This window comes from Amblyomma americanum, chromosome 2 (assembly GCF_052857255.1).
Source record: "Amblyomma americanum isolate KBUSLIRL-KWMA chromosome 2, ASM5285725v1, whole genome shotgun sequence".
NCBI lineage: Eukaryota > Metazoa > Arthropoda > Arachnida > Ixodida > Ixodidae > Amblyomma > Amblyomma americanum.
The window spans coordinates 149,633,846-149,659,832 of record NC_135498.1 but is presented as its reverse complement, the minus strand read 5'-3'; the positions used below and the strand labels follow the sequence as shown (position 1 = coordinate 149,659,832).

The 25,987-nt window shown below is 46.8% G+C and overlaps 1 protein-coding gene across 1 annotated transcript in view; it reads left to right on the top strand.

Annotated features, from left to right (window-relative positions):
- LOC144121899 (pancreatic alpha-amylase-like) overlaps window positions 1–24,265 on the top strand; it is a 31,010-nt gene extending 6,745 nt beyond the window's left edge. The window contains exons 4-8 of the mRNA XM_077655342.1: window positions 11,351–11,540; window positions 12,234–12,555; window positions 16,759–17,134; window positions 18,163–18,481; window positions 24,142–24,265. Of these exons, the coding sequence (XP_077511468.1) occupies window positions 11,351–11,540; window positions 12,234–12,555; window positions 16,759–17,134; window positions 18,163–18,481; window positions 24,142–24,153 (1,219 nt within the window). The 3' untranslated portion in view covers window positions 24,154–24,265. The remainder of the gene's footprint in view (window positions 1–11,350; window positions 11,541–12,233; window positions 12,556–16,758; window positions 17,135–18,162; window positions 18,482–24,141) is intronic.
- Window positions 24,266–25,987: the final 1,722 nt, after the last annotated feature.

The window sequence follows — 25,987 nt, the reverse complement described above, 5'->3', positions numbered from 1 at the left end:
CAATACTTTTTATCAATTGCGACACCTTAAAGCATGCTAAATGTGTTCTCGAAAAGTAATGACACTGAATATACTGCGAAGCAACTATACGAAACAGCGCGCTAGAACCGGTTGGGATTGATGGACGGGGAACTTAGCTCACGCACGCGCGGTCGCTCTGTCATCTGTGACCATGTGGAGAGTAAGGGCAGGCTTTTCCGTGAAGCTTGTTTTCGTCTTCCGTGCAAGCACAAATGCAGCGCTCGTTGGAACAAAGTGTTTCCATCATGCTTTGTGTGAAATTCTGCATGTCCTTAGTGGAAACTTTTCCTGCGATAAAGGCAGTCTGTGGTAATTTTTGTTTGTCGGAACGTCATGTCTACCGGTGACACAAGGCCTTTTAGAAGGTCGTGAAGAGGTCAGCGGTGAAGCCTTTGCTGGACAACCATCAGCGACCGTCACCGGCGAAAATGTGACGCGTGCGAGAGATCCTTTGAGCTCAAAGCGTCGTTTGAGTGTCTGTTTAGTGTTTAGTGGCACCGCCATTAAACATTCAAAAAAGTACTGTTCACGAGATTTTGACGCGCCCGGAACTTCGAGATTTGTGAGAAATCGATCCCCACTTTTAAAAATATCATCAGAAGTGACGAGTCGTAGGTGTTGAAATACCTGTGTGACACTGAAACATAGAGCAGCGAAACATGCAGCAAGCGAAACAGCGAAGTGCCTAGTGGCACACCTCGGCGTCCCCTCGCAAGAAGAAGGCCAGAAAGTGCAAGTCAGACGTCAACATTATGCTCATTCTGTCCATTGACATCAGGGTGCTCGTCCACCATTACTTTGTAGCTCATGGTACACCCATCAACGCCAAATTCTAAGTGGACGTGCTCAAGACACTGAAACGAAGCGTTCGCCGCGTCCAGCCTGATGTCGCCGATGATTGCAAACTTCACCATGACAAAGCGCCAGCCCATACCGCCTTCCTCGTGGCCCACTTCCTGGCTGGTTCAAAGGTGCCAACGGTTCCCCAGCCGCCATAGAGTCCTTACGTGGCTCTTCTAGACATCTTGTTTCCGCGCTTTAAAACCCCTTTGAAAGGGTATCATTTCGGGACAGTTTACAAAACCAAAGACGCTTGCACCAAACGTCTGAAGGACATTCCGGAGAAGGCCAACCGTGACGCCTTCTAGGCCTGGAAATCTCGCTGGAAGCGATGCAGAGGCGGAGGAGGAGCCTGTTTTGAAACCTCATATTGTGCTGTACCGATCAATTAAATGCTTTTTTTAACCGACTGACGTTGCTTTTCGGACATACCCTGTATACACAAACCGGGATCATGTATATATGCACGCGCTATTTACAAAGTGGCCAACTATTTGAATGTGCCCCAAATAGCATACTATCAAAATTCTGAGGGCACTTAAGCCTACTTACGTGGAGGAATGCGAAAGCATGTTTTGAGGAAAGGAAGCGTTTTTGAGGAAAGAGCAAAGTAGCTCTCAGGTCTCGACATCTCTGTGAACACCTCAACCCCGCCCTAAACATTTTGCGACCGATTGTGTGACCCTAGGCTCGGCACTTTCTGACCCATTTTGTGGCCCATGACTCTGCGCTTTGTGGCCCATTCTGTGACCCATGACTCAACACTATTTTGTGACTCATGACTCAGCACACTTACTTTTTGTGACTCATTTTCTCACTGGTGACTCAGCACATTTTGTGACCATGACTGAGCACGTTTTGTGACCCATTTTGTGTGCATGACTTATGATCATGACTAATGACTTTGATGGCCACGACTCAATTCCTTCCTGAGACAATGACTCACATGAGCATGACAATGATCTGACACTATTAATGTACCAGTTGTCATGTACATTCAATCATGATTACTTTACATTAGCTGATGACATCATATCGTGCGACACATTTTCCTTCACGTTTTGCTTCCACAATCCGAGTGCACTTTTTGCGGACACGCCAGGTGCCGACATAGCCTAGTATTGCTTCAGGATTGATATGATATATGAAGGCTCCACACATGAATTCCGGGAGAGTCTCCTCACAACTTTGCAGTTAAAACAGTTGAGTGATAATTGGCTCATCATGCGGCGCAGTAGCTCAGTTTCTTTGGCGCTCATTTTTTTTTTTGTTCCAAACCAGCCGGACAGAATGCTGAAGTCGCGTGATTGAGATGCTTTGCTGTTTTAATATATTTAAATGATTTAATAGATACCATTCCTCCGTCTGTGTCAATAAGATTGTTCGCAGATGACTGCGTTGTATATAAAGAAATAATATCAATTGGAGACCATCAGTTGCTTCAAAAATCTTTGCTCAAAATATGTCACTGGTGTAAAGAATATAACATGGATTTAAATATAGATAAGAGTGTACTGCTCAGAGTCAGGAGAAAAAAAAGTATTAGTCATTATCAATATCACCTTCACCACAGCCACATTAAAGAGGTTTCACAATATAAATATCAAGGAATTACTCTTAACAACCGGTTAACCTGGGGCACTCATATTTCTGAGATCTGTTCAGCCGTTTTCTCGAAGCTTTGTTTCTTGCGACGTAAATAAACATACTCCTAAAAATATTAAGCTTCTGGCTTACAAAACTTTAGTCAGGTCCAAACTTGAATATCCTTCTGAAATTTGGGACCCGCACACCAAGAAAGATATCTATCAATTAGAGCTCATCCAGAGGAAGGCAGTACGCTTCATTTTTCATAGATATAGAAGGTCTGACTCTCCAACACAGCTCATGAAAGACAATAACATTCCGTTGCTCCGTACACGCAGAAAAGTTAACCGTATTTCTTTCCTTCATAAAATTATAGCTGGTAAGCTTAGCATTTCTCCCCCTTCATTCCTCAGGCAATCCACTGCTAGAAGTGACCCGCCATAGTTGGGAGCAATCCTTAAAGCCTATTTTTGCCAAAAGAAACGCATTTAAGCCCAGTTTTTTCCCTCAAACAATAGCAGATTGGAACGCACTACCTGAATCAATATTTAACTCTCCTAACGTGGAACAGGCGCTAAAAACATTTTTGCTCAACTAAAAAGGAAGTGACTATTTTTTCCCCTTTTTTGAGCATGTATTTTTTCTCTTGCTATGTTCATCTTCTTGCTTTCGGTTTTTCTGTGTGTCAAACGAAATGTTTTCACGTGGTGTTATGATTTGTGTTCTTTCATGCCCCTCCTGCTTGGGCCAATGCTGGCCTGGAGTATTTTGAAATAAATAAATAAATAAATAAATAAATAAATAATAAATAAATAAATAAATAATAAATAAATAAATAAATAAATAAATAAATAAATAAATAAATAAATAAATAAATAAATAAATAAATAAATAAATAAATAAATAAATAAATAAATAAATGAATAAATAATCCTGCCGCAGAAGGCGCATTTCGAAAGAGGGGAAACACGAAAAAGTTTGTTGAATTTAACATGATCGAAGCTGTGGCTGCAACATCGTTGTCTAACATGCGCATTTTACACAAGTTATCCAGCCTTGTGTCGATAATGCAGTGAAAAGTGCTCGCTATGATGACGATTTGCATCAGATGTCGCTGACTGTGAGCATATAAATTAAGACCTGTTTTCAGTCCCCTTAGTACGACTGCAAAACAGAAATATACCTTTGGACCTGATCAAGTAGGTATGGAGACTGTAACTCCTAGAGAAATAGACAGGTCAGACAAGAGCCTCCTTCTGTGAACTAGGCTTTATAACCTGCTGAGGTTTGGTGCGCGTTTAAAAACTGTTTCGATGCAAGCAGGCAAAGGCTACTCCCCAGCTGCCATCTACGAAGCATCTGACGTACCTCAAACAAGTTGAATGTTTTCTAAGCACTACAATGAAAGCACAGGCAGCCTTGATATTGCGGTAATTTTTTTAGCGTTGGTTTGTTCATGCTCGAATCACCTGGCATGGGTCCTGATCGCTTTGTTTTTTGTGAGGCGAGGAGCGACCAGATTTTAGTGAACCTTCCAGCCGCAGCCAACTGCTGATTCTACGACGCGCGATGTTGCTCTGTTTGCTGTACGGTGCAATTATATGCAAAAATATCGTATGTCGACAAATTACTCGTTCCGCGAGAAATTTAAAATTGATGCACTAGAAGACCCTCAGCATAATCCAGAATCCAGAAAGGGCCGAAATCCAGTTGCTCTCGTAGTGCACGTAGTGGAAGTGTATTTTGCCAGGTACGGATATTACAAAACAAATATACGGAGTGCGTAGATCGTACTGCAACGATCCGATATGATGAACTCGTGCGCCGTGAAAGTAAACTTTTAATCCAGAGTCTACTAGCCCTCTATCGCGACGTAGTCGACCTCTTGTAGGCCACAAAGGATGCGGCAGAACGGCGCCCGTGAGATGCGTAAGGGCAGAATATTTACTGATTGGTAGGAGGAAAGGCCGCCATCGTCTTCTCACGTAGGCTGGAACTCTTGCTGGTCCCGTCTGGCATTTGTTTTTCGCAGCATAGAAGGCAGCGAGCGCATGATCCATAGAAATATCGCTCCGTCCAACAGCTCGTGTGCCGACGTCACGATCACTTGAGGGCACCACAACTGTGAATACTGTGGCCTCGCGCTCTCAGCTTCATTCAACCTGGAATGCAGTGAAGGCCACGCAGTGAAATATGAATTACTCAGAGTCCACAGTCGTGCTGTCCTCACGCGATAAAGTGCCACACGCACACGTGGGGAAGCCATCAATTTACCCTCGTGCCTCCACTACACTGAGAAACTTGCGGCACGGAGGGAAGACCGTTGGCCGTTCTCATGTGTCAAAACAATTCAGCTGCGGCTAAGCAAGGCTATGTTACGGCTCGACATAAAATTTCCAGCGAATAGCTATGCTACTGCCATTTTCGGCTTTCCTTTTCGTCTTCATTTCTTTGTTTGTTACACTTTATTTTTAATTCACTTACTTCAGTTCTATTTTCGCTTCTCAGTGTTCACTTCATTTCATTATTTTAAGAGTGTTTGCTCTTCCTACTCGCATTGGAAGGATTCTTTTCTGTTCGAGGTTTTGAAGATGGTGGCTGGTCATGTGATCAAATTGCTGCAGCATCGTTTCCAGTCTCTGTAGCATCGTGAAAAACCCTTTAATACCGGGGTCAGCATTTGCAGAAACTGCACACACAAGCTTGACACAATCGCATTCGCTTTCTGTCAAAGTCCACAGATTTTCAGCAACCTTCTTGGAGTTGTTTACAGCGGGCAGCAATGAACAACAAGACAGCGGCACAGATTTTGGAAACTATCGTTATCCTGCAAAAACTCGCGGAATTTTAGCTTTTGCATACTAAGCCGCAAAAAACTGAACGAGCAGGGGGCGACGGGATGTTCATCACCGCGAAGAGCACTTCAACACGCAGCGAAAACAATTCATAGCGGCGAAAACGGCCACGGAAAGCTAACTCTGGACAACACACAAACAGAGAAAACAATGTCCTAAGGGCGACCGCAATGCTATACATGCAGTCTTACCACAGGCATAACAACAATGTCTATTTTATTATCGCAGTATTGAGACCACGTTGTTTAGCTAGAATCGAGTTGAGCGCGCGCGTGTTCTCAGAAGCAGGACTGTTTTATTGCTCGTACGTAACTTTCAAAGCCGTGGAAACGTGGGCAAACTTATCTGCCCTCATCGTCTGAAACGCCTCTCGGCGCTTCCGTTTGATTCGTTAGGAAACAGCGCTCCCGAGAGTTTTCCTTTACGGACCGAAACTTGGCAGTTACTTTTTTGGTGTTTTCATTATGCTCTTTTTCTCCGAACAGGTTTTTCTGGCTATTTTTTGCGTTGCGTGTGTTCGGGAAGCCATTCAGTACGTTAGTACGATGCTTGATAAGTTGCCCCATCAAGAGATAAAAAGTCTTTCGGCGTCATACTGAGGGGATAGGTAACTCCCCGAGAGAAAATTTTAATTACCGGGATGCTGTGCAAAACTCTTCTCTTGCTTAAACCGCATTCATCATGAGTCTAACTGCGTCCCCTGCAGGACAAAGTCCTTTCACGCATGTATCCATTATTCCTGTTCTGTGGCCGCTGCATCACCTTACCCCCGCCAACTTCCCAGTGTCATTTTCCCCACACACTTTCTTCCGCGCCATGCTACGCGTATGTTCTCTTTGAACCCTGCCCGTTCCTCTTAAGGACTATAGATTGTATTGCCTTCACATTACATGCCCATGCTCATTTAATCTTCTTGATCTCGACTTCGATGTCACCAACTCGCGTTTGCTCCCTGATCCACTCTGCTTTCTTCCTCTCTGTTGGCGTTAAGTCTATCATATTCCTTTCTATTGTTCACGTCTCTTCGTTAGCCTCCAAGCTTCTGCCCCGCAGTAAACTATTGCGAGATAAAACTTGTACACTTTCCTCTTGTAAACTGTATTAGCGGCTCCACAGCCAGTATCCCATAATGTACAGAAGTATTTAGCCTCGATTCATATTCTTTAGAAGGCAGATCCGTGTCCATATTTAATCTCGTTCTCCCACTCTGGCTTTTACTGCTCAAGTCACCGACACCTATCCTGCCCAGACTTAGTGACTGTCATACCAGATGATCTCTAGCGTTTTTGAGCATTGCAGAATTTAACTTAGATAGTAGCAAACATTTACCAAAAAAGCTGTCACTACGGAACGATATGGATGTTCCGCCCTATAAAGCGAACCTGCCAGCTATTAGGGCCACAAAGAAGGGTTAGTTACAAAAAGGAGAGTCATTAAAAATATATGTAACAGAAATGGCTGCTGGCTGCTGAACAACAAAACTTGGCCGCTGAACAATTTCAACGAACAAAATTAACACGGTGGTAGTTAACGCACGGTACCTCTCTGTATACCTATTTTAGGCGCAAAATTCTATCGACAATGGGCATGAAAGAAAACCAACCACCTGAAGCTGGAAAATGGCAAATTTGTAGTGAAATGTTCCAAGCTCGGCTCACGGAAATCTTAAGTTTTTCCGAGGAAACAAAGAAATTACATTCTGCAAAGTTTCTTTTTTATCATTTGGCATTTTACAGGCGCAAAAGCCTACAGGTCCGTAAAGGAGCAAAAGACGACATCTAAAAAAAACAGTTCTCAAATATCAGTGGTTTTAACAAAAAGTTGTCCTGCGTAGCGACTACTAAAATTCTAATAATAAACAACTTTCGGCAGAACTCCTTGACCTGGACATTGATCAGCGTTGTTATTAATTAAATCACGCCTCAGTTTTAACTCTAAGCCCCATTGAGCGATACAGGCATTAAATTTCAGAAAAAAAGCTGTTTTAGGCAGGCATTATATTTTATTGATGTCATTAAAACTCAGTTACGAATTTATTTATGAACCGCTATTGATAAGGAAACATATATTACGCCATCAACCTATGTGCCTCAACGAAGCAATCATTCAATGAAAATCTGTGAACATAGTTGTAAGACAAACATAATTCAAGGAACTTGCTTTCCCAATAGTAAACAGGACTAGAAGAATTTACGACAGCGAGTTGTTACCGTTTCGGCTTCTTTATTTTATATTGATACACAGAATTTCATGTGACGCCTCTATTATTCTTTTTTCAAATTGCATTATTCGGGTTTATGGGAGTTTAATGCTCCAAAGCGACTCGGGCTATGACGGATGCCGTAGTGAAGTGCTCCGGAAATTTCGACCACCTGGGATTATTTAACGTGTACTGACATCGCACAGCACACAGGGCTCCAGTTTCACCTCCATCGAAATGCGACCGCCGCGCCCTGCATCAAACCCGCGTCTTTTGAGTCAGCAGCCGAGAGCCATAACCACTGATCCACCGCTGCGGCCAATTGCAGTATTCTGTAGCCCAGGCGTTAGTGTCTATTGTCACGTAGTGGTGACGGCAGTCGAAGCAGCGATGAAGACGGACGAAAGGGTCTTCTAAAAGAAAGCTCTTTATTCGGGCTGACTTGCACCCAAAATGGACTGAATCACTGGGCGGCGGCGAAGCGACAAGCGTGCTCGGCGGTCGTCGAACAGAACGCCGGCCGCTGTCGGCCGTGCTCAATTTAAAGCTGATAGCGAACTTTCGAGATAAAGAGCGCAAAGTTACTAGAACATTCCGGAACAACGTAGAATCAGCTCTGCCTGGCTGCGATCAATCGAGATAAATCTAGTCGTGTCTTGCGTCGCAAAGAAACCGACAAGGTGATGTGGCGGCAGATTTGAAAAACGAACTCACTGGAAATATTCGCGGCACTATAATCTTCCATTTGCTTTTATGTGATGCCTTATGCATTCTGCGCTTCAGTGTTAAAATCATGTACGGTAATACTTTCTTTATGTGGTAAAAATTAGCTTCTTCAAATCTTGGTATCTTGCGTTTCTGCATAATCGTACACTATATGTATATGTAAGCAATGAAATTCACGCCAGAACCGTTCCCATGACATACGAAGGACATCGGACGCGACAGTTCCCAGCAAGGCACTAAAGTTACAGAAGTGATACTCGGGCGCCGGGCTGGTATTTTGTCTGTCGGTTCTGCCAGAAGAATTCCACGGGCCACAAGAGCGAGACGAAGATCCGAACCCATATGTGCCGCAGGTGATGCGCCGGCCGACACCAAATTAAGGCTGCTGTAACTGTGTTTTGTCCTTTAAAAACATACTAAGAACTGCGACCTCAAGCTTGCTCTTCGCTGCACCCGAGCACTCACTGCCTTAAATTTCGAATTCATCGCCAGTGCCCTCGTCATTCTACTCGTGTTGTCACTTTCCCAGCATGAGTTTTCTATGAAATAGTGGGATTCGCCCGTCTGGTGCTCAGTTCAGAGCACTGTCATCACGGTATTTGATGACGTGTTTTTTTTTTGTTTTCCATAGCCTTTCTTTTAAAAGCGATAGCAACAAGTCGTTAACATGCATTCAAAAAGAAATTTATGAATTAGACCTCACCTGCGACTCTGTACAATTATGCACTACAAATTTGGTCCTCATGTCAGTGCACGTTAAAGATCCCCAGGTGGTCGAAATTATTCCGGAGCCCTCCACTACGGCACCTATTCTTCTTTTCTTCTTTCACTCCCTCCTTTATCCCCTTCCCTTACGGCGCGGTTCAGGTGTCCAAAGATATATGAGACAGATACTGCGCCATTTCCTTTCCCCAAAAACCAATATTATGGCAAAATATGAAAGTATTACTGAATTTAAATAATTTTTTCACTAATAAAATTCAAAAATACATGGTAAGGTACGCAAACTTTATTGGATCTTTTAAGGAATTCGCGGCTGCAGGACACGCGTCGTCCTCGTCTCAGGCTGTCCCGGGTCCTGTCCTCGCAAGGTCGGGCCCCTATTCCAGGGCTCCGCTGAGCCGCGCTGCCTCACAAGTGTGCTGCACCAGGGTCTTTTGGACTGTGAGCTCGCTGCTGACGAGCCGGCTCTCCCATTGATCCGCACTCGGGTGTTCGTGTTGGTGGAATGTTCTGTTTCGCTCACACTCTCACGTGATGTGGTAGAGTGTCGGCAACGCCCCGCACCAAGGGCATGTGGCTCTGTACTGTGTTGGAAACATCTTGTTCAGTAGGTGTAGGTTGGGAAAAATACCCGTCTGCAGCCTGCGCCACCCGTTCGCCTCCTCCTTTGTTAGCGCCCTGTGTGGCGGTCGGTACCTATATCTCATGCCCCTGTATAGGCCCAGGTGCTCCGCGTACCCCCGGTCGCAGGCCTGGGTGTAGAAGTCGTCCGGTTTTCCCGCTCGGAAACTCAACTCGCGAGCGAGGCCGTCCGCCTTCTCATTGCCCTTAATGCCTGTGTGCCCGGGTATCCATATCAGGTTGTAAATGTGTTTTCTATCCAAGCATTTTACCTTTCTGAGTATGTTTAGGGCCACGCTACCTATTATCCCTCTAATGTAGTTTCTGCATACCTCCTTCCAGTCAGTAAGTAAAAATACAAAATAAATTTTGTCTACAGAAACGTACGACATACCCGCCGTCGTGGCTCAGTGGTTTAAGCGTTCGGCTACTGATCCGGAGTTCCCGGCTCGAACCCGGCCGCGGCGGCCGCGTTTCGATGGAGGCGAAACGCAAAAGGCGCCCGTGTGCTGTGCGATGTCAGTGCACGTAAAAGGTTCCCAGGTGGCCGAAATTATTCCGGAACCCTTCACTACGCCATTTCTTTCTCTCTTTCTTCTTTCCCTCCCACCTTTTTTTTTCACTTGCGGCGCAGTTTTGGTGCCCACCGAGATATTTGAGACAGTTCCTGCGCCATTTTCTTTTCTCAAAAACCAATTCTCAAAGGAATGATACGGTTCAAGCCGTATTATTTCATTGCCGGACCAGTATATTTTTAACCTTTGCCTATAGTTGCGCGGAAGGTTTGGTGCTATAGGTTATTATAACTTATCGCTTCGGATAAATTTACGCCTATAATTGATTGAGTAAAAGATCGATGCACGCAGCATATCTTCATTTTGGGTATCTACAACGTTAGGTAAATATTTTTAAAAATATTAGCGATTCGCTGTGGCGAATCAGACGAATTAATGTTTTCTAGAACTAATATGACAAAGTTCCGTTCTGCTCGCAAAAAAAATGAGCCTGAATTCTTATTGTGAATTTGATAGTCTCGACAGGAAGATTTTAATGATCCAGCTGATGGTGATTGCTCTATTGTAGTGATTTTTTTTACGCATGGTAACTTCGGTCAAAGAACGCCATGACACAAGGTATTTTCGTTACACACGGTGAGGTCACACCAATTTAGAAGCGTTTCCCCTCAGTGATGCAGAGCACTGGGGCGGGGAAAAGCTTGTACCCATTGTGTCAACGATTGGCACCCGGCGCAAATGGAGATCGAACCCCGCACCTCTGCAAGCCAGGTGCATGCTCGAACCACTAAGGCTACCACCGTGGTCCCAAAATGACCCAATTAAATGGCCTTTATGCATAATCTAAATATATTTTTGCCTCTATGGAAGCCCTTTGCGAAACCACGACAGCTTTTCTGTTATTGCCATCCTGTCGGATGTCTCCACGTTTCAAAGGGTAGGCACAATGGCAGAATATTGGCTTCGTGTCAAGGCAGCTGTTCATCCTGATGAAGGAGTTTATGTTTCTTCTCATCTACCATGATTTTTATTTCGTCATATAGGCAAATGTTCTGCAAAAGTCTTTGAGCAGCAAACAACATTCCTTACGCCGTCGTACGTTTATTGTTTAATTCAAAGGACAGAAGGAACAGAAAACTAGATCGAATTCCTATTTGTTCCAGGCAGTCCTCATATTACAGTCACGCTATTTTGAGCGGCTTCGTTTACGCTACAGGCATCAATGACGTATAAGTCGTTCCAAACACTGTACCTCCTCCCAGGGTCTACGTGGACGTCGTTTTGAACCACATGACTGGACTGCATGCCAACGAAACAGGAACGGCGGGGACGACCTACGACTACAGAGGTCGGATGTATCCCGGAGTTCCGTACGGTCCTGAAGACTTCCATACAAACGAAACCTGCGGTACGGCTTCAGGCAGCATTGAGGACTACAAAAACGCAAGGCAGGTGAGTTAAGAGCTCCTGGTGCTTAGGCACGGTAGTGCTTTCACTCCGTGAGCCAAAGTTTAATGAGCCGGAGCATCGTGCATAATCGTTATGCACGTAGCAGAGGCTGCCGAAGTGTTGCTGCCTGAGGGAACGAAGAGGTATCGTTCATCAGTGGCGCGATAATAGATCTCTGTCGCCTCCTGATAGCGGGAAACTGCGGCAGCGTAAAGGTATGAATACCACTCAAGTTTTTTGAGCGTAGCTTTTGCATGTGGTATTGTTTTTTTATTCTTTTTGATTACGTTAATTATATTTCCCACATACATAAATGGGTGTGTCATTCCGTGCAGGTACTATTAGGAAATCTAAATGCTTAGTCGTGTTACTTTACTCCGGTGGTCTAATTTTGATCATCGTAACCGAAGTCTGACACAGAGGTTTTCGCTATACCCGTGCAAGCAGCTATGGAATCTCAAAATACAAGCCAGACATTATTTCTCTTTGGAACAACTTTTGGCTTGGCCTACAGCCTCGATCTCCAAATTCGCTTCGCCGCCTGGTTTAGTAATGCATCTCCTATTTTTGTGCATTGGAAACATTATACTCATGACTTACCCTTCTGGAAGGTGCTGTACTATTATAGTGCGCTTTTTAGCCTGCCCTCTAAAGGTAGTTGTATTATGTTCTCTAATCAAGCATCCACTGTCATAGGTGCGCAACTGCGAGCTCGTCGGAATGCGGGACCTAGACCAGAGCATAGCACGTGTTCAAGCAAAGATGGTGGAATTCTTGAACCGCCTCATCGGATTTGGAGTGGCCGGGTTCCGCATTGACGCCGCCAAGCATATGTGGCCCGAAGACCTGGAGGTGATCTTCGCCAAGCTGGACGACCTCAGCACCGAATTCTTTCACCAGCGAACTCGTCCGTTCATATACCAGGAGGTTATCGACATGGACAATGGAGAAGCAGTGACCCGTTGGGAGTACCAGGGCTTGGGAAGGATAACCGAATTCCTGTACGGCTCAACGCTAGGTATGATTTTTATGCCCATCCTTCAGAGCTGTGTTGCTTGTGTGCAGTCTCTGGTTAATGGATGCACTTTATCCAATACGATGTGTCTGAATAAATAAACATCCCAACAACTCTGCTGGGATCCAGGGGCAGAAGAATTGGTAGCGTTATTTTTAGAGCCCCTGACCTCCTCTCCGAGCTAAAAGCACTGCCGATTATTTAGAGAAAATATACAGTTCTAGCCATGAAAGTATTGCAAAATTCAACTGTGGGAGCTGAAGGAACACCGCCAAACATATACCTGACGGACAGTGTCCGTACTATCACCATGTGTTTAAGTTGCACAGATGAATTCCCTCCCGCTATCGCGCTCAATGCGAAAGGACCCGCTGGCTGAACACGCAGCAAGAAGAATATAGCCATGGAGTATGGTGTACAGAAAGCTGTCACTGTCTGCGGCAGTGAAGTTTGGAAATCTGTATATTTCTACTCGCACTGAGAAAACTTGAAAGCTCACTTAGTGGGGTACTAATGACACCCGTCATCTCCAAGCACAGCTCACTGAGCATCTGTAATTACACCTCATGGCGCAGAGGCGTGAAGTTTAGTTACAGAAGCCCACGGAATACGCTACATTACACGGGAATTACACGGGAAATTACATGCGAATTACAGGCGATGCGCTACATGAAAAGAAACAAGAGTTGTTTTAATCGTCATTCACGCGCAGTGGGGCTGCACGACAGAGTTTATAGTCCCGCAGTTATATATACGCGTTCCTGCCGGAAATTGTGTGCCAAATGAGTATGTAATGTTTGTGTGGTCATTTCGTTTGTAGTGATAGCTACATTACGGTAGCATCTCGAGCCTTAAGCGTGGCGGTGGCACGTGACCGCGGCAGCACGTGACGGTGGCGGCGCAGCCACGGCGTGGCGGCACCATCACCGCCACGTGGTTGGTCACGTGGTTTGTCACGTGATCAGCCACGTGGTGCAGAGCAGCTGCTGCTGCCGGTGGCGCGGCGCGCCGGCGAAACCGAGCTGCCACAGCTGTGCGCATGCGCCGTGTACAGTGGAACGAATATGAAGAAGGAACGCCCGGCGAAACGACGCGGCGAAAGACTGACTTTGCTGTGTTTAGCAAGTTCCACTCGGCCAGCTGTAGCTATCGCGTCACTCCAGGTTTAACCGCCAATTTTTTTTTATTTTTCTTGCTTCGCGCGCAGGCGCACGTGGCCACCTGGTCTCGTGGTTTCTCCTTTGTCCATCTATCCGTCTATGTGCATCCGTTGTTTCGTGTTCTTGCCTTTCAGAATTATTATCAAGTAATCTATAACGCAGTCTTGTTTATATATTCAAACGCCTCCCAATACTTCAATGAACTATTAATTCATTGTGAGGGTGTTTGTTTATTCTCGTTCTCGTTTGCTTTTATTTTGTTCACGCGTTCATTGTGATGCTACACCTGGCTCGTAAACTTGTATTGTTTTTATTAGTGTTTATTATTCATTTGTTGTAATGTTTTTGCGTTCAGTTTTGCATGACTTATATGCACGTAAATGTGCACTGTATGAATTCATCATGCCATCTACTTTCTTCTTCGACCTGCTCTGTTCTTAATGAGACTGCCAGTATAGGGTGGTTGAGAACCTAAAGTGTGTAAATTCCGCGGTGACATCACGGAAAGAAAGCTTCTGCAGCCTTACAAAAAAAAGAAAATTCGCAGTTATCCTGCCTGCGCAAAGGCTAACAGATGAATTTGAATACGTGTCTCATCATTACGTGAATAGTGGGGCAATTTTAGCTCAGAATTAATTTGACATGCTCGGTGGGTGAGTGCATTGCGATCACTCACTACACAAAGAGGCTGATGAATTGTGGGCAACACCAAGCATTTCATTCGATTTGTTGCTTGTAAGCTATGAGCTATGCATTCACTGTCGGTGTCTTGAGCGCTCGTGTAAAGATATTCGCGCAGATGTGTCGACCTCAAGCTCACGCAGCACGGAAGGGCCCCGCGCAATGATGACCTTTCGCAGGTCGCTTCGCATAGCGCAAATGTGCCAAATTTTACTCTAGCTTTTTCAGGTTACAATTTGATATTTGCTGTAGAAGCGTAAACATTCTAGGTTTTTTTTGTTTTACCGAACGCGCTTACTCTACTTTGCACAGCCAACTGCTGACAAGAGAGGTAGTCGAAATCTCTCATATATAAAAGAGTGACACGCGGTGCATAAGCAATACTTCAGTAGTGCTACATGGCAGTCACTTTTCTTTTCTCGAAAGCCTGCCCGTATTTTAGCATTCTTTCTCTTTTACAAATATTCTGTACACTTCGAAGTTGTATTTGGGTTCTGAATGGACTCTTTAGGTTTTGTGCGTTCCACAATCTTTTAATTCAAGTACATAACCAGCACTGCAATGAAAGCAGCTACCGATTAATAAAAAAATATGCTCTTTGAGATAACGCATCTCTTTTGCGGAGTGATAAAATCACTCGTGGCGGACCTCAGCGACAACTGAATCACATTAACCAGAAATTTCGTTAGAAAAGTTTTAACAGTCCACATTTTAACCATTACAGTTAGCGGCCTTAAGGGACAGAATAGTAATATTGTTTATTTCAAATAGCTTATACAAATGCGGACCTGCCGAAACTACGGAAGGCTTGAATGGCAGATTTGCAAATAGTGATTTGTAATTTATATAACCACTTAACTGGCATACTTCTTTTACGACATGGCAAGGAGAAAAAATGAGGACAATATATTGTGGTAAAGTAGCGCAAGAAGACGGAACCGGGAGAAGCAGACAGAACACATGCTGATACATTACCAGCACACCAGGCTCTCCTGATAACCTCCAGAGCAGAAGACGTCACCAAAGTACCCTCTAACCCCTCCGGCTGTATGATATGCCCAGATTTAATGCAGCCTGTACCCTCCGTTCAGATGGATCGCATTCGTACAGAGTACAGAAACTATCTAGAAGTACTCACAAAACTTCGCCCCCACACTGCTGCACTGCGGTGGATTCCTGGTCCCTCTGAAATCCCAAGCAACACGATATGTATTGCTCTAGCCGCCTACCTCCACACGTTGGGACTGGGGCCCACTGGCGTCATCCACAGTAAAGAAATAAACCTTCACTATGGCGACGTTCGAGAATCTCTTCGTACACTTTCTGCTGCTGGCAAACCTTGCACAAGCCCTTAGCTACGCATTCTTCGGTGCATCCGCATCAATACGCGCCTCCATCCTGCCCCTCCTTTCCTCTGGATACCACCTCCGCCCCTTCCCTGGTGACTCAATTTCTTCGAAAGTTGTGCTAATCTGGAACATTCCCTTTTCTCCTGCCCCGAAGCCGTTCAGTTCCCTACTACGCATACCTGTGAATTTGAGATCGCGGTTGTTGAAGGAAGGCAGGATTAGCCTTGTGAATTCTGCCGGCAATTACTCAACCGTAGCAAGACTTAAATGATAAATAAGGTCGACTAATTAGGCTCATATCTAAACCCTCTCTGGCGAGCCTGGCTACACTCGGACAAGCAGACGGGCGAGTTCTCTTGGTGACCCTGGCACAAGATACCATTGGCGCTCAATGCTGCGCCTTTATAAAGTCCTTTCTATCTCATGTTCTCTCAAAGAAGCGAACGTAATGTCCATGGCGCCTTCTTAAAAATCTAGTTGACGGTTTACTAAGCGTCAGGCTGACATGGCACAGTTTGAACTTCCTATGAAGCCATCCTAACAGAATGCGCGTCGTATAGCGACATATCAACGAAATCTTTGCAAAGCTGCAGAGGTACATGGTTTTCGTTCAGCTTATGAACTTATCGGCGCGGGCAACCTGAGTCATTTTCTTGACAAAGTGTTATGTGCAAGACTTAACCTCCTCCTCGATCCTACGGCCTTTCGCTTTTGTTTTCTGGCGTGAAATGAGCTACGCAGTACCGCGAGCAGCGGTTCCTGGCGCTACAGGTTCGTGGACAGTGCTTTGTGCAGGGTTATAGTTATTGAGACTGTATCGTTCCCAACATACCGGCATATGGAAGTTAGCATTGCATATGGGATTTAATTAAGAGGTATCTCAAGGCGGGGTAATAATTCGAATTGTAACTTTCCGAAATACATTTTGTCGGGATATCGATGGTATTAATAGAGGTGCTCCTACTGATGTGAGCAGCTCATTCTACCTCCATCAATTCTTTTCTTTCCATCTTTAGGAGCCATATTCCGCAAGCGCCCGCTTATGCTGCTCAAGCACCTACGCAACTATGGCGAGCCTTGGGGTTTCTTGCCGAGCGACGAGGCTCTGGCATTTGTAGACAACCACGACAACCAGCGGGGCCACGGAGCCGGCGGGGCGGACATTCTGACTTTCTTCGAGCCACGTCTCTACAAGATGGCCGTCGCATTTATGCTGGCCTGGCCCTACGGGCTTCCCCGTGTTATGAGCAGCTACCGCTGGCCCCGCGACATCGTAGGGGGCGAGGACCGGAACGCCTGGATGGGCCCGCCCTGTGACGAGGCCTGGCGCATCAAGCCCGTAGTGAGGTACCCCAACGAATCGTGCGGCAACGACTGGGTCTGCGAGCACAGGTGGGTGGGTGTAGCACGTTTTTTTCACTTCTTCGGATGAGAACACTCTTATGACAGACAACACATATCAGCCTTCCTACATCTCGCTCGTACTAACGTTCAAGCTTGTTTTAAGGGAAACACTAAGAAACGAACCGCCTCAGAATCGTTCCAAACATTACCGACTTTATATTCAGCCTTTTATTTCAAAATCATTTGCAGCCTGATAAGCGTCTCTCATGTGCATAATTTTACCCAGGCTTTGCTCAATTCCTTTCTCATTCTATTTTCATCTTGAATGTTACCATTTCCGTCTGCCCGGCCAGTTTTCCTATATGGCGCGCCTATTTCACCTAGACAGCGGGCATAAAGCAAGGAAAGAACTCAGGAGTGGCCATCGCTTCACATTATTTGAAACCACAAGTGAGAACTCATTTATTACCGGTTAGCTCGTCGTGCGCGTCGTCTAGGCGCGCTTGCGCATGCACCATTTGCGCCGCGATGATAGGCGGGCAGCTGACCTCGCGTCGGGCCGGGCTGTTCTCAGACTCGCCGGTGATGAGGAACAGGACGCAGCGCGATGAACCGAAGAATCCCAGTAGTCCTTGCGGGGACACCTAACTGCCGATTGTCACGCAGCTCGTATAGGGCCTCTCCTCGCATTTCCTCTCTCCATAATCCCACGAGACACTATGCCGTAAATATGACTTGAAATTACCCATACATCGAACGGGAAATAATGGTTGATAAAGCTGGTGAGTCTATTTGCAGCGTTAATAAACGTAAGCTTAAGCTTTTTGCCCACAAAACACGCTGCAAGAGTCCTAGGGGAATAATTCATTAAAGTGGCGGCAGGTACTTCCTCTCTGTAGTGCCCAAGTTATGACTTCTGTCCCGGATACGGCATTTGAAATAAGAAAACCGAATTATCTTCAATCATTATGCAATAAATGAAACCCGCATTCGCAGCTCTTGAGTACAACTTCTAACCAAGCTAACGCCTGTTCTGTTTTACGTCAACTGGGTATTTTTTACTCTGTTTCACACAGGTGGCCGCAAATTTCCAACCTTGTTCATCTGCGTAAAGTGGCCGGAAATAAGCCAGTCACTAAGTGGTGGGACAATAAGTCAAACGCAATCGCCTTTGGTCGGGGTAACTCCACTTTTATACTCATCAACAACGAGGACCATGTCGTAGACGTGAGTCTGAAGACGTCGCTACCGGCAGGAGTGTATTGCGACGTCGTGTCGGGTGGTAAGACTGCCTCCGGCTGCACTGGGCGAACGGTAACTGTGGACATTCACGGCATGGCGAATTTCAGAGTGGACAACGCTTGGGAACATCCGATGGTGGCTGTGCACGTGGAGGTAAGTTGCACGCATTGCCTGGCTTCTTATTTGGCAACATCTGATAAAGGCAGGGTCTTTTGGTGAACGGGCCCATCAGATCAAATATTGGTGTTTGTCAGATAAAAGGTAGATCACACGAGAGGGCATGGTCTCATGAATGAAAATATCAGAAGTATTTTTACACCAAACGCGCGCGAAGATTGCGACTAATATTTTCACCGGGAACTGTCAGTTTGCTTACCCATCTTTATTGCTCCTAGAAAATCAGCCGCGTTAAAACACATTCTCCGGCATCATACCATGACATCTAAGTTACATGTAAAAACTCTGCGGCCGACAAGTTAGGTTAATTCGCATAAACGAGTTATTTCTATATGAAGAAGCAAAGTTGCTGTGTTCCTCTGGTAATAGAGAAGGTGGAAATAAGTGATGAAAATATTTATAGGCTAGAAAGATTCTACAGGGAGAAATGGGCACTCTACAGTGGGATGTTGGTTGTCCGCAGCGGTATCTGTGCTATAAAATATTTCAGCTCAAATGCAAATGCGGCGAACTCTTTTAGACAGTGCTAGCCTTCTTTGACCTGCACTAATTTTTAGACCACACACCGCCATGTGCGGGGAATATGAGTGCTCTCCTAAGTTTCGAGCACATTCACTTTACATGCAAACAGCTGCCTTGAAAACGAAGAACGCTGCATGCTACGAGGCACTGAGGAGCTGTTTACTATAGCAAAAATCGACCGATTCTACAAGGCTTGCTTGCTGAGAAACCATGACCTTCTTATGGGCTCTGCATATATTACTTACGGGAACAAGTGCGTACGGGAAGAAGCGCAACAGGCACTTGGCGCCCTGACGGCCGCAGAACCCCAGGCCATGACCTACGCCGCTGCAGTAACGACTCCTCAGCCCCAACGACAACCTTTACGTCCTCCGCCCTCCCCGAGATGAGCCACTTGTTCCACAACGCCGCCTCCCAGCCCCCGCCCGCCCAGCCTATGACCGACGCTCAAGCCCCCGGAAATGCGACGCCTGGAGGACTTCCGACAACCGATCGTTGTGCTTTCATTGCGGTGAGGCCGGGCATATTCTTCGTTACTGGTTGTACCGATGTATCGGTCTTCGAGGATTTGCCGTTGACGCCCCACGACCACGCTTCGGCCAACGTCCGCAGGAAATCAACGAGTACCTGCGTCGAGAGGAGTACACGCCGAACCGCTTTTCGCGCTCACTATCACCGACAACCTCGCGCTTTGAGTCGTCACGCCGCAGCTACGCAGCCGCGGTACGAGGAAGTTCTCCCAGCCCCCGTAAAAAACTAAAGACAGCAACCTCTAGAGGTGAGGTTGCTCACGAGCGAAACGCCGAAGATCCTCCACCAACCACGTCCCATGAAGTTGATGCACCCGCTACGCGGCATGGAGAAGCTAGACTCACTTCACCGACGCCGCACAAAGTGACAACCCCGACCATGACGCAAACTGCATTCAAAACGACGACTACACGCCCCACCCGAGATTCGCATACGCGACGAAGCCGTGACCCGACACCGAGAGCGACATGCAATGCAAGAGCCAGGACCTCCGATTTAGAAGTGACTATCGAAGGCCGGAAAGTTACCGCTCTAGTCGACACAGGAGCCGATTACTCGGTGATGAATGGAACATTCGCTGCACAGCTGAGAAAAGTCACAACGGCTTGGGACGGCCCACAAATTCGCACCGCAGGGGGCCACCTCATAACGCCATCAGGACGATGCACAGCGCGAGTGACTGTCAAAGGACATTCCTATGCTGCGACCTTTGTTTTGCTACCGCAATGCTCCTGCGAAGTGGCCTTGAGCATGGATTCCCTTAATGAGTATCAGGCGATCATCGACCTGCGATCCAAGCTGATCACTCTTTCGACGCACGACATCCCATCGACGAAAATCAAGTTTCCCTGAGTGTCCTAGATGAAGAAGTGAGCGTCCCACCCCATTCAAGTGTTATCATGACCGTAGGCTCCACGAAAGCAATTAACGCTGAAGCCATCATGGAGATGAACATGCAGTTGCTTCTAGATCGAGGAATCGGCATCGCAAGAGGCATCGCGCATTACCGCAATGGCCAGGACGAAGTACTGCTCACTAAGTTCAGCGAAGAATACTGGCGCAATAACAGAGGAATGACGCTGGCTTTCTTCGACGAAATGTCTGACGTACGAGATTCCTTCACCCTCTCGCACGCATACGCAGAAGATTCGCCTGACCAAAATTACTCGCCCACATTCGACATCAACCCAGCCCTGCCCCGAAACAGACAAGACCATATCCGCAATCTGCTTCGAAGCTACAGCAAGTGTTTTCGTCATCGCCGAAGGTCGGACAAACGCCAATTGCAAATCATCGCATTATAACGGACCAACACGCCCAACCTCTCCGTCAAAGCCCCTACCGTGTATCACCGCGAGAACGACAAGGCATCCGGGACCAAGTCGAAGAAATGCTTCGCGACTACCTCATCGAGCCTTCACACAGCCCATGGGCGGCACCAGTTGTTGTAGTGAGAAAGAAAGACGGCACACTTCGATTCTGCGTTGATTACCGCTGCTTGAACAACATAAAAAAGAAGGACGTCTACCCCCTCCCCCGCATGGATGACACACTGGACCGGCTCTGCAACACTGAGTATTTCTCATCCATGGGCCTCAAGAGCGGCTACTGGCAAATATAAGTCGATGGAAGAGATCGAGTAAAGACAGCATTCATAACACCGGATGGGATCTTTGAGTTCAAGGTGATGCCATTTGGTCTCTGGTCCGCACCAGCGACGTTCCAGCGAGTAATGGATATAGTGCTGGCCGGCCTGAAGTGGCAAATATGTCTGGTATATTTAGATGACGTCGTTGTCTTCGCCTCGAACTTTGAAGCGAAGTTCAAAAGACTTCGAACAGTACGCCATCAAGTCGTCTGCCTAACCTTTAACGTAAAGAATTGCCACTTTACCTACGAAGAGCTACTGTTTCTAGGCCACATCGTTAGCAAGGCGGGAGTACGCCCAGACCCGCAGAAAACAGCTGCTATTGAACAGTTTCCACCGACGGTCGATAAGAAAGCAGTGCGCAGATTCCATGGACTGTGCGAATACGACGATTTGTGAGAAATTTTTCGAGCATCGTCGAGCTCCTGACCGAACTGACGAAGGCAGGCGTGCCATTTAAATGGGAAGCGCCGCAAGCAGAAGCCTTCAAAGAACTTCAGCGTCGCTTGCAGTCCCCACCGATCCTCTGCGCATTTTTGATGAAAACGCCGATACTGAAGTTAATACTGACGCAAGCAACGTGGGCCTAGGCGCCGTCCTCGTTCAAAAAAGCGACGGGCTGGAGAAAGTCATCGCATACGCTAGTCGTTTCCTTTCCAAGGCCAACTCTAACTATTCGACAACTGAGAAGGAGTGCCTTGCCATCATCTGGGCTACGTCGAAATTCCGCCCCTACCTTTACGGACGGCCGTTCAAGGTGGTCAGCGACCCCAACGCGCTCTGCTGGCTTGCGAATTTGAAGGACCCCTTTGGCTTACTCGCTCGATGGAATCTGCGTCTCCAGGAGTCTGGCGTCACCGTCGTTTACATGTCCGGACGCAAGCACTCTGACTCCGATTGCCTCTCACGAGCCCCTGTAGATACACCGCCGCCGGACGACGATGAGGACGCCTTCCTGGGACCCATCAGCCCCAGCTCTTTGGCTCAGCAGCAACGCTCGGACCCCGAAGTAAAACGCTTCATCGAGTACCTGCAAGGCAAGGTTTCTTTACCCCCCGCTTCACTTAAGCGAGGACTGTCTTCTTTCTGTGTACAAAATGATGTCCTTGTGAAGAACTTCGCAGCTAGCAAAACAGCCTACCTCATTGTTGTACCTGCTTTTCTCCGCGAAGAAGTTCTACACGCTTCACACGACGAGCCGACACCTGGACATCTCCGATTTACTCGCACTCTCCGCCACATTCAAGACAGGTATTACTGCCCTCGACAGTCTGCCGATGTCGCACATTAAGTGAAAACCTGCCGAGATTGTCAGCGACGAAAGACAACTTACACACGACCAGCAGGATTTCTGAACCCCATTGAACCTCCCTGAAGGCCCTTTCAATAGATCGGCATGGACTTGCTTGGCACTTTTCCAAAGTCAACGTCTGGAAATAAGTGGATCATCATAGCGACCGACTACCTGACCCGCTACGCCGAGGGGAATGCCGTACGGAACGGAACAGCAGCAGAAGTCGCCTAATTTTCTCTGGAGTGCATTCTTCTGCGACACGGCGCCCCCGATGTGCTCATCACGGACAGAGGAACAGCATTTACGGCGGAACTAACGCAAGCCATCCTGCATTGCAGCCAAGCCAGCCACTGGAAGGCAACTGCATACCATCCGCAGACCAACGGACTGACCGAGCGCCTGAACAAAACCATCGCCGATATGCTCGCCATGTATGTCGATGCCGAACATAAAACCTGGGACGTCATCCTGCCTTACGTCGTCTTCGCCTACAACACCGCAGTGCAGGAGAACACCCAGATGAGGCTTTTTAGGCTCGTCCATGGGACGGAGGCCACGACCATGCTAGACGCCATGCTGCCCAACGTTACCGAAGAAGAGAACGTCGACGTCGCCGCCAACCTTCAACGCGCAGAAGATTCTCGAAGGCTCTCCTGATTACGGATCAAAGACCAGAAGCGGACCGACGCCACACGCTACAACCTATGATGACGCAACGCGGAATACGAGTCAGGAGACCAAGTCTGGGTTTGGACGCCCATTCGCCGCCGCGGATTGAGTGAAAGCTTTTGCCAAGCTATTTCGGCCCGTACAAGGCTCTTCGTCGGCTAGGTAAACTGGATTATGTAGTCATCCCTGACGCAATTACTGCATCCCAGCGACGCCACGTACGACCAGAAGTTGTCCATGTCGTCCATCTGAAGCCCCATTATGCGCGCTAAAGGACGCTCCATTTACACACTCTATTTTCGCAAGATCCGTTTTATTTGTTGCTAGTCGCATTATTTGTTTTAATGCATCGGGTCGATGGTTCGTTGAGAGGGGATTAATGCCGCGAATCTGCACTTTTTGCTCCTTCTTCAAATGTGCCGCCACGCAGCTTTATCGCTTTGTTTACGACGCAAGAAGCGACTAGATTTACCTCGATTGATCACAGCCAGGCAGAGCTGATTCTACGTTGTTCCAGAAAGCTCTAGTAACTTTGCCCGCTTTATCTCGAAAGTTGGCTATCAGCTTTAAATTGAGCACGGCCGACAGCGGCGGGCATTCTGTTCGAGGAACGTCGAGCACGCTTGTTGCTACGCCGCCGCCGAGTGAATTAGTCCATTTTGGGCGCAGGTCAGTCCGAATAAAGAGTTTTGTTTAGACACCATTTTCGCAGCCTTTCTGCTCTCCGGACTGCAGTCGCCACTTCGTGACAATAAGCTGCAGTGCAATAAGAAAATACAATGAACCACTGCTTGACTTGCTGTAAGAGGATCAATTTTCTGTAAACTGCTGCAACACATGAAAGACAAGGTCTCTTTTCCAGTGCCCAGAGAGGTAACCTAACTTCTCAGAATTTGTCGATAAAACTATAATAAAAGGTAACTTTTCTTTCATGGCACAATTTCCTCATACTGTTGCCATTTTCCCTCACAGGCGAAACTTTAAAGAAGACTTCGAGAAGAGGAAACGACTACAGTTTATGACGAAGCACGCAGAATTTAAGGGAATAAATTTTACCGCGCTTCCAAGGTGCGAGTAAACAACCTGCGTCCATATGTGCGTGGGGTCGTCAGTGTGGTTTCTTCAAGCTGTAAGCATATAACGCAAATGCGAAATCCTGTTCTCATCATGTGATAAACGCCAGGCATGAGCATGGTTGCAAAAGCCATCTTATCTAAACACAAATTAAAATGACGCGTTAGGTGAACCAAGTGGCAATTCACACCGAGACGCATACCTCCATGGAGCATTCTCCTTTCCAGAACAATGAATGACCGTAAAGTAGAAACACGCAATGGGCTTCGATAACCTTTCCACAAGGGCATGTATTGAAGACCACATGATACATGAAAATGAATGAAATAAATAAAACAAGACACCGAACACTGCAGTGAAGGAAAGCGAACGAAGGATAGAATAAGGGAAGTTTAGTAAAGAAACAAGGAGCACGTAAATGAAAAACGTGTGCTCCCTACAAAACTACCTTATCTCAGACATAAGCAAGATGCGATCGAACTGCTGTCGCCAGGTGGTGGTAACAGTTGGAGGTACGGCCCCTATAAAAATGCGTGTAAGCAAAAGTTTTCGACGTATTTTTCTGCTCTCATGGGCTAACCATGGCTATGGGCTAACCATATATATAGCGTCTGAAAAGAAAAAAAAATGGGTGGGAAACTTAAGCTCAGCCTTAAGGGCATGACAGGAACGAGTTAATGGATTAATGCTCTTATATGAGGAATTGGTCATTTTCTATTTTATATTAATAGATCCCTGGGAGCCCTCATACCACTCCTGGCGCAGTGGTGTAGTGGTTAAGCGATACACAACTGGCTTGCTATGGCAGGTTCTGCCACCGGTAGGGTTTGTGCGACCCATATTGCTCTTTCAAAGCAACCTCTCGCGACCCACCTGGCCTGGTGGTCAGTTTCCGCACAATCCATTGGGCAAGTTGCGATGGCACCACAGGGTCACGTGACCCAGGTGACGCACCTAGGTTCCTCCGCCGTGGATTTTTCCCTCACATAGCCGGCGCCCAGGACGCCGCCGGATTATCTGCAGAACGGGAGCCACAATCCTATCGCGTTAAAAACACACAACGGCGATAGACTACAGTTCTGTGCATACGAAACGTTCCCAACAGCACTTCCATAAACTAGTCCTTAATTCGACTCTACTCTGCGTAATGACTAATGTGGCATTGAACTTTAGAGAAGAGAAACACGCAGTCATTGACAATGTCGCTGAACGATAAAAAGACACTGTCGTCAGCGGAATGAGAGGGAAGAGGCCACGCGTGGCAAACGTCCGCAAACCGCTCTTGTGGCGGTACGCGGTGGCCCTTTTCAGTAAAAAAAAAAAATGAAAGTAGGAGTGAAGTCGAGTACATTGCTGCCGTTGCCATCTTCCCTACGATTCCGATATGTGGGGGAGCATTTTGAAATCAGCTTGCAGGATAACTAACGGATATCGCAGTGGCCGGCAATGCTGCCCAGTCAAGTAAAAATTATGAATGATTTTACCCCTTAGGTTTGGTTTTGATGCGCAGCTATACAGCTATAGATCCTTTAACTCATGAGGCAAAGCTGCACTCGTCATGAGATTTACCAATATTGTCAGTGATAAGGAACACGCGTCGAGCCCCATGCTCCTTTGCGGTCACTCGTGAAGGCAAGGTAGGCCCGTTCGTCGGTGTCTGTTTCTCGTTTTGCGTTATATAGAGAGCAGAAGTCGCCGAAAAAAAATCAAGTTTTTTTTTTCCTTTTACCCGCGCCTGGCTTGT